Source organism: Arachis ipaensis, chromosome B03, assembly GCF_000816755.2.
Source record: "Arachis ipaensis cultivar K30076 chromosome B03, Araip1.1, whole genome shotgun sequence".
Classification (NCBI taxonomy): Eukaryota; Viridiplantae; Streptophyta; class Magnoliopsida; order Fabales; family Fabaceae; genus Arachis; species Arachis ipaensis.
In genome coordinates this window covers 127,957,256-127,966,079 of record NC_029787.2, presented here as the reverse complement: position 1 = coordinate 127,966,079, position 8,824 = coordinate 127,957,256, and the positions used below count along the sequence as shown (strand labels likewise).

Here is an 8,824-nt window from a genome sequence, read left to right as displayed (position 1 = left end):
GAGAGAGAGAGAGAGAGAGAGAGAACCTGCCCAACAAACAAAGCTTCCTCCATTAGCATGGACAGCTTCCCACATAAGTTCAATGAAAGTCCAGATAACAATGACATGGGCAAAGGGGTCACTTCTCGTGTAGCGACTAATCTCTCAGTTTGTCCCATTGTTTGTGGTGGCAACTCGCTAATTCCAGCTGAAGTTAACCAGTTCATTACAGTTTCACACGTAGGTTGTGCCATTGTGTACGACAAAACCCAGAACATTCCTATTGACCGATCATCCATGTTCATATAATCCAACATCCGATCCCCTGAAAATCAAGCACGCTTGAAAAAAATCATGAATATTTCCTAATCATATTTTTTTTTTAAAAAAAGGAAAAAAAAAAAACAGAAAAGAAAAAGATATATGAAGTCCAGTACAATAAGATATATTTCAAAATAGACCCTAAGTACGTACAGAAAACCAATAGTACCTTTGCTTACTTGTTTCCACCATTCATCTATTTGCTTCCCTTTTTGAAGCTGCTCATTATTCACATATTCTCTTGTTGTGGTGTTCAACGACCATATACGTAAGCATTGACAGCTGCTTATAAATTCAAGCAAAGTACTCTGAGGGCCATTAGGATCAGAATTTCTCTCATCTCTATGAACTGATAAAATCTTTCTGGTTGTGTCAATCTGTATGATACATGAGTTCAAGTGTTAGTAAAAGCACAAAGTAACTTCCTTCAATTTCTATAATACGTCAATCTAAAAGAATGTTCTACCATAAATTATTTCCACCATATTCCTATCGAATTAGAAAATTTATATGTGAAAAATATGCATGACTAATAGAATACGTTTTGGAAATTATCTTTTTTAATTTTAAAAACAAAAGTTACATTACACCGTTTGGGTATAGCCCGTCCCCATACGGCCGTACCCTGCTTAATGCGGGATGCTTGCACACCAAGCTGCGCTTTTATTTTTCAAAAAACAAAAAGCACAAGAACATGAAATTCGCTTTCGATAGCAGCAAGCAAAAACAACAAAGTATAGATTGAACTCAACCTTTTTAGCATCTGGGTTCAAAGTAGACGTGACCAGCTCCATCCGAATTATCTGAGCAAGTAGCCAAGTCACATGATTTGTCTTAAGAACAGGATGATCACCCTCTGTAAGCCGTGACACCAATTTCTCCACAAAATCAACAAAATCAATGCACCCATTTTTCATAAGAAAGTAGAAAAGGTCAGAGAAGACAAGCCAGTCCTGCCAGCAATTTATCTCTGCAAGAATTATTCAAAAATAAGTTTTGAAGATGAAGGAAAAAATTATAATCAATTTTTTTGGGGAATATTAGAACATCCTATTAGTAGAAAGAAATGAGATATCAGTACATCTAACTGATCTGAGGAGGGAGAAGAAGTCCTTTTAACTAGCAAAAAATAAAAGATAAGAGTGAACCTAAGAAGAAAAAGCATGCAACAAAGATGTAGAACAAAAAAAACCCTTGAAGCAACAACGAGCAGAAAAGCAAAGAAAGGTCATAAACCTATAACAATCCAATACCAATCAAACAAGAGAGACCCCCGAAAACTGGGAGATGTCCAAAGGGGAGATAATAAAGGGAAGGAGAATTCTCTAAGAGAATATGTCATGCCCAAAACTTGATGGTGTAAATCAACCACCATAATAAGTTTTGCATAAACTGCAGTGAGAGCTGGATTGGCATCCCAATCATAATGTATCTAAACCATATTGATTTCAAATTGCTCGATGTCATAATGACCTTTATAAAATAGATTTTTTTCTCCAGAAATAAAACTTCCGAGAGATTTTCAGGATCAGATCATCAATGACCTTACATGATGATAATAAACTTGTTTGTTACCCAATACAGATATAAGCACAATATGTGTGTGTGTATGAGAGCGTGCACGTGTTTTACAAGGTCACCTTATCCCTCCAACTCATTAACCAAGATCAACTTCATATTCGTTTTCCATATGGCGTCCTTTCTGTGAGAATAACCAAGGTTGTCTTTAGAACAATAACTTATTGTTCCTTGGCCAACTTAATCTTGCATTGATATGAGCATTCACACAATTACAACTAGCATATATAAAAGGGTATAAAGGAAAGTTAAATTTACACACATAAAAGAAAAAGGTTATTGCCTGAATTTGTCAATCTTAGAAGTTCAACAATTCTATCAATAGTTGCCTCAATGATCATTTCTGTCGAAAACACTGCACCAGGAGTAGGCGCTTGAGAAGGCCTAAAGCAAGGACATAATACCAGCACACGTCTCCACCAATCAGGTGATGGTGTAGTGCGGAAAGCATGCCTTAGACAACGTAAAGCTCTCTCCCAGTCCAAACTTCCCTTCTGGATAGAATTTGCAATGTCCTACAAGAAGCATTGAGTGACTACGTTAGGACAAATCGTGATCAAAACTACATATGTACATAGTAGATGAAGAAATTGCATTGCTATATGATTAGATATATCAACAACAAAAGAATTTGAGTCACAGGTGAGTGCTTAAATTGTAAAAGTCCAAAAGTATAAGATAGACAGATTTGATCTTCCCTCTGAATTCACCGTAAAGATAAGTACAATGAAAAAGCAAAGGGAAGTAAGTGAAGAAAAAACATCAATATTCTATCTGTATGCAAAGCTGGAAACTCCAGGAATATAACATGAAAATAAACATGGCCATCATATTTGACCTATTATTGTCTATTAACAAAGGGGGATGGGAGCACTGTGATTTGGTAACATATTCCACTGTATAGACAGCTCTAAGCACGTATTCATGCATTTCTTTATATTGTCACCGACGAGGAACACATGTTTTTAGGTTATGTGCTGCTCCAACAAATTTCCAACCTTAACTGTTTCAGTGGAAATCATATTTTCATTATATATTAATAATGGTTTTCTTAAGATAATTGTGAGACTCATCACCTCCCCATGCAATGGTTCTCCAAGTACACTTAAATAAGTGATCGCTGGCTGTCGAGGTTGTGCTACTGCTTCTCCTGAAATACTGAGTGTTGCTTGATTAAGGATCCTTTGAGTCCCAAATGTAGGGCAATGAAGATGCTGATCTAACATTTGCATGTTCATAGCCATCATATCACGTCTCCTGTGGATCTCCAAGATAAGTGTAAACAATGCTTCATCATCAGGAATATTATCTATGAATTGCAAACTACTACGTAATAATTCATAAAAGGGGACTCGACATTTTCCTTCGTCGACTAAAAGCCAGATCACATCCAAACAACTGTGTAGCCAAGCTGTTAAGGCTTTGTCAGGTCCACATGATTTTGGTAAATCAGACTCGTCAAGACCCTGTTGCCTCTGGTCCCAATTTACCAGCCAATTTAGCATATGGTGGAATACTTCAGCATAAACCGCAGGTTTCAAATTAAACTCAAGGCCAGTTAAAATAATCTTGCAACATAGCTGGCGAAGGCTGCTAAGATCGTTGTTTCTGATGGATGCCACTTGTTTTGATTGTGGTCCGGTGCTGGAAACATCAGATGATTTGACTGGAGATAAAGCTGAACAAGACAATGGTTCTATAGCTGACTGAGCAGGGGAGCCAACAGGATGAATTGAAGGTATCGGAGAAGCAGGATTTGAAGACTGAAAATTATTAGAATTGGCAATAGAGGTCGTAGGTGGTAGCATTCCTGACTGTGATAATCCCGAAGCCGAAACAGTTGGCATTGATTGACTGCCATGACCAACAGGAAATTCTGCTGAAGAAACGGATGCAAGGAGCGATGGAAGAAGAGTATCCCAGTTAATGCAGCCAATACTGCACAAGCTTCGTATGGCAAAAAGAAGAAATTCTGCTCGTGGGCCATGGCTACTGCACTGCATGACTAGCGATATGATAATAGTTTCGGTGACAGAGCGTAACTGATCTTGATCCTGAAAGCAAAGAATGGCATCCGTTCATTCTAATAGAAAACTATTGCAAAGACAAAACAACAAAGGAATGATCGGAGATTCAAACTCACCGGAAACTGATTCTGTAGCTGCTCAAAATCCACAAGGAACTGCTCATTTGGCGGAGGGATATCTCTAAGAGCAAGTACACGCTTCTGTGTTTTATTCCTAAAATCACACACACCCAATTTAGAAGAAGGAAATGAAAAGCGATGAAAGGAAAAAGGAACAGACTCCCAAGTAAAGGTTGAAGAGATCGAGAATGGGTGAACGTGCAGGGTGGAACTGGTGAGCGCGTGAGGCTGTTGCCGTTGCCATTGCTGCAACCCTCTGAGTTTGATCCATTCTTCTGCTACCCCCGCCACTAAGTTAATTTCAGTCAATGCATAACTCTTAAGTTCGCTTCTTCAATTACACTCTCGAATTTCGATTAATGAATTCTTTTTTTCTTCTGTCCAAAAAAACAGTAGAGATAAAGTCACAATTTTATGATAAAGTATTTTAAATACTCTTATAAATTACAATTTCTTTTTCCTAAACGACTTTCTTTTTTTAAGCGAGCCTTGGCAAGGACAGATGCTCTGTTCAAGTTTCTGAGAGTGTGCTTGGATCAAGTGGGTGCAGACTGCAGAGACCTGCATGCAAAAGAGGGTAAATGTTTTGCCAATTCTGGTAGTGCTCAAAAGATGCAAATTAATTTTGTATTGTCATCATCCATCATATTCAAGTGGACAAGCAAGGTAATTATGAAATTGGATAATGAAAAAGTGAGAACGCGTGAGTCAGTAAACTAATTATGCCAAAAACTATGGTGGGTGCGTTGCTTGACAAAACCGAAATGATAATAATATAGATAGCACTCTACAAAAAATTTACAGCGAATAGCTAAATTAGGCGCTTGGATTCCATGGTACAGGCCATCATGTATTTGGTACAAATGTACAATCAAGGACTTCGTTTGTCTTTGATGTTTTAATTTTGACTACAATTACATAAAACAAAAATAGTTGTTCCATTTTATGAAAAAGTACTACATTGTGTATTATTCCTTAATTTATGTATGCAATTTTTATCTTTCATTAATAAGTTAAAGTACAAATTTAAATAAATAAATATGAATTATTTTTATTATAGTCTTGTTTTGAAATATAAGGAAGAGAAAAATGATATTAAAGAAAAAAAACAGAGTAAAGGCAAATTGTTCTGTTTGCCACACATAACTCACTTACTCACTACTAGTCACTAGTCGCTGGCTAGTTCTCTCTTTCTCTTAAAGGGCCTCAAAAGCAGCATACTTTGATGTTCTTTTTCCATCACGCGCCATAGAAAATTCCAAGCTTTGTAGCTCTTTATTCTCACCTTCTTTCCTTTCAAGTTTCCTTCATAGTGAACGAAAGCATTGCTATTTGCTCCTTTTATCTTACTGCTGCACTCTGGCTTTTTCTACTCAAGTTTCATGGCTCTGTTGCTGCTTCTTCTGCTGATGCACTTTCTTGTGCTCCCAATCTCTGTTTCTGCCGCAGGAGGAGGAGGTATGTCATTTTGAGCCATCTCTTGTAGGTGATTTCAGTTTGGCAATCTTGTTCATTATGCTGTTTTTTCAGTTAATACTATCTTTAATGCCTAATAGTTTTCGGAGTTCGTTTTTGCTTTGGTGTATGTCATGAATACCTCTTTCTGTCCTTCCCCAGTTTCTTCTACTGTTCTACCATTGTGTTCTTTGGATTACTCCCTTGTTTTCTTACTTATCTTATGGTTATTATAATCTATTTGGGGTCATAGATTTGTTCGAGAGAGAGAGAGAGAGAGAGAGATTGCACTTCATAGTTCATACAATAAGTGTGAGAAAATCTTTTCCTTTGCACAGAATCTAGTGTATGTCCTTTCCGGTCTTTTTGTGTTATTGTGGGAACAACCTTATTGCGTCCCAGCTCATCCCTGCCTTCCTTTGAAGATTGCACTTCATACAATATAATGTCATAAGACTAAAATACCCTTCACTTGGGTCTTTCAATTAGTATTGGTACGATGTAGCTTTAGAATTAAGCTGTGACCTGGTTGGCATTAGAGTTGAGCATACAAGAAATCTTGGGTGTTCACTGTTCTTGGAGCACAATAATGAAAATGAGTGGATATAAATATTGTTGAGTATAAATTAAATATGTTTCAAGAGTACGCAAGTATTTCTCTACACAAAATTTAATTATGGGTGGCATTAAGAAAATAGCCGTCAGTGTAGGAAATAATGATGGTGAGGGTGAGGGTACTTCATTCTGACCTATGCATTTCCCCTAGATTATATGACCAAATAAATAAATCTTCCATTTATAAGTCGTAGCTTTCTAATAATTAAGGAGCATGCATTTCTTCTCTACTCTCTTGCATGTGTTACATGTCTAGTGGAAATAGGTGCTTCTGATGTTCACCTACCCACCAGACATCATTTGAGTGCGTTACACTTCTTTCAGCTGAATTCATGTCTCATGTGGTCCTACCATTATAGATATGCACAAGAAACACACATGGGGTGACATGGTTTACAATCAAACATGAACTCAACGGCCACTGCTAATTTAATTCCATTTATCTAAGGACATTATTATATCCTTGTCGTACTTTCTGTTATTGTTGTTACTATGATGGATTACCCAAATTATTGACTTATTAGAAACTAAGTGTACTATAATGTCATGAGTTTTAGATGTTAGTTCTCCATCCCTCCTTCATCTGTGAGAACTTGGAGTGTATTTCTGCAGATGCATATATTGGAGTAAACATTGGTACAGATGTCTCTGAAATGCCAAGTCCAAAAGAGATTGTTGCCCTTCTTAAAGCTCAAGGTATCCAACATGTTAGACTCTATGATGCTGACCAATCTTTGCTTCTTGCACTCGCCAACACAGGGATCCGTGTGGCCGTTTCTGTTCCGAATGACCAGCTACTCGGCATTGGCCAGTCCAATGCAACTGCAGCAAAATGGGTTTCGCGGAATGTAATAGCTCATGTCCCTGCTACCAACATAACTTCCATAGCTGTTGGTTCCGAGATCCTAACAACTCTCCCAAATGCAGCCCCGCTTATAGTCTCGGCCTTAACATTTATTCACTCTGCTCTGGTGGCTGCTAATCTTGATCAGCAGATAAAAGTGTCTACTCCACACTCTTCCTCTATCATCCTTGACTCTTTTCCACCTTCCCAAGCGTTTTTCAATCGGACTTGGAATCCGGTCATGGTTCCCTTGCTTAAGTTTCTGCAATCAACAGGTTCATATCTCATGATCAATGTGTACCCGTATTATGATTACCAGCAATCCAATGGTGTGATCCCACTGGATTATGCATTATTCCGCCCCTTACCTCCAAATAAGGAAGCTGTTGATCCCAACACTCTCCTGCATTATACTAATGTATTCGATGCAGTGGTTGATGCTGCTTATTTTGCAATGTCTGATTTGAACTTCACCAATATCCCTATTGTGGTTACTGAATCGGGATGGCCCTCCAAAGGCGACTCATCATCTGAACCGGACGCAACTGTGGATAATGCCAACACTTACAATAGCAACTTGATCAGACATGTACTTAACAATACTGGGACTCCTAAACATCCTGGAATTGCAGTTAGTACATATATTTATGAGCTTTACAATGAAGACCTAAGAACGGGTCCAACCTCTGAAAAGTATTGGGGGATGTTTTATGCTAATGGAGAACCGGTGTATACCTTACACTTGACTGGTGCCGGTACTATATTTGCAAATGATACAACAAATCAGACATTTTGTGTCACCAAGAGTAATGCTGATGCTAAGATGCTACAGGCGGCGCTCGACTGGGCTTGTGGACCAGGGAAAGTTGATTGTTCACCTCTGCTGCAAGGTCAACCATGTTATGAACCAGATAATGTAGTCTCACATGCTACATATGCTTTCAATGCATATTATCAGAAGATGGCTAAATCTCCTGGGACTTGTGATTTCAAAGGGGTTGCAACCATAACCACCACGGACCCAAGTAAGTTATTCCACACCCTTACACATAAATATGCATGTTTATATCCACATGCTACCAGGTTTTGATAAACCTTAGCAAGGAGAGTGAATTATGACTGATATATTTTACATTGTAATTGTTACAGGTCATGGTTCTTGTATATTTCCTGGAAGGTATAAATGGCTTTATATTTTGTTCCCTGCTCGAGTGTTTTATCTTGTTCAATTATTTATTACTCTTTTTGGTTGCATATTTGTGAACTGCAGTTTTGGTAAAAAAGGCTCAAAAATAAATGGCACATTACTGGCCCCATCCAACTCCACAAGTTCAGGTTGCTTGTCACAATATTACTACAATGGTGGATCTTTCACAAGCTCTGTGATCTTAGTTGCTTTACTTTTGAATGTATTTGTCATGTAAAACTAGCTACACATTAATGTAATTTATGGATAGAGAGCTCAGAAAGAGAGAGTAGAGACATCAGACATGCCCTTCAACTACCAATTTTGTGTTTGGTTTTGTAGAAAAATTAGAGTGGCCACGTTGATCAAATGTATATTGACAATTACACCATCACTTTCCATTGAATTTTTTGTACAAACACAGCCAGACTAATTATTTGTCATCAATTACTGTATCCTTATAAGATCTACATAATTACCATTTTGTGTGATTTAACCTGCATTGTAATCAGTTATCTGATATCATTAATCCCCAAATATTTTTTAGGCGAAAGGCAAAAAACAGTGAGAATAAATGGACTACCAAAACCAGCAAGAAAACACACTGTTTTTTTCCGTTTTTAGCCCAAACTGAAACAATGCTCAAAAGCATAACCAAAACAGAGTGCACCTTTGTGGCTTTGTCATTCCAGAAAAAAAC

General features: G+C 37.7%; 2 protein-coding genes across 3 annotated transcripts in view; one reads left to right on the top strand and one right to left on the bottom strand.

Moving 5' to 3' along the window:
• The window catches only part of LOC107631817 (mediator of RNA polymerase II transcription subunit 23), a 12,388-nt gene extending 7,972 nt beyond the window's left edge, over window positions 1-4,416 (bottom strand). The window contains 7 exon segments of the mRNA XM_016335377.2: window positions 27-304; window positions 470-677; window positions 1,053-1,270; window positions 2,162-2,393; window positions 2,955-3,932; window positions 4,022-4,183; window positions 4,185-4,416. Of these exon segments, the coding sequence (XP_016190863.2) occupies window positions 27-304; window positions 470-677; window positions 1,053-1,270; window positions 2,162-2,393; window positions 2,955-3,932; window positions 4,022-4,183; window positions 4,185-4,295 (2,187 nt within the window). The 5' untranslated portion in view covers window positions 4,296-4,416.
• LOC107631818 (glucan endo-1,3-beta-glucosidase 3) lies at window positions 5,151-8,620 on the top strand. 2 transcript variants are annotated; one of them, XM_016335378.2, is made up of 4 exons: window positions 5,151-5,482; window positions 6,707-7,963; window positions 8,088-8,115; window positions 8,209-8,620. In XM_016335378.2, exons 1-4 carry the CDS (start codon window positions 5,407-5,409, stop codon window positions 8,360-8,362), a joined length of 1,515 nt encoding a protein of 504 aa, XP_016190864.1. In that variant the 5' UTR covers window positions 5,151-5,406; the 3' UTR covers window positions 8,363-8,620. The 2 variants fall into 2 exon arrangements, with proteins under 2 accessions (XP_016190864.1, XP_020975412.1); XM_021119753.1 differs by lacking the exon at window positions 5,151-5,482 and adding an exon at window positions 5,489-6,213.

What these genes read in the sequence shown, in the direction of transcription:
- LOC107631818 (XM_016335378.2), top strand. Translation starts at nt 5,407, where the DNA reads ATGGCTCTGTTGCTGCTTCTTCTGCTGATGCACTTTCTTGTGCTCCCA. An exon ending in TTCTGCCGCAGGAGGAGGAG is followed by an intron (nt 5,483 to 6,706) that starts GTATGTCATTTT and finishes GTATTTCTGCAG; the next exon opens with ATGCATATATTGGAGTAAAC. An exon ending in TCTTGTATATTTCCTGGAAG is followed by an intron (nt 8,116 to 8,208) that starts GTATAAATGGCT and finishes TGTGAACTGCAG; the next exon opens with TTTTGGTAAAAAAGGCTCAA.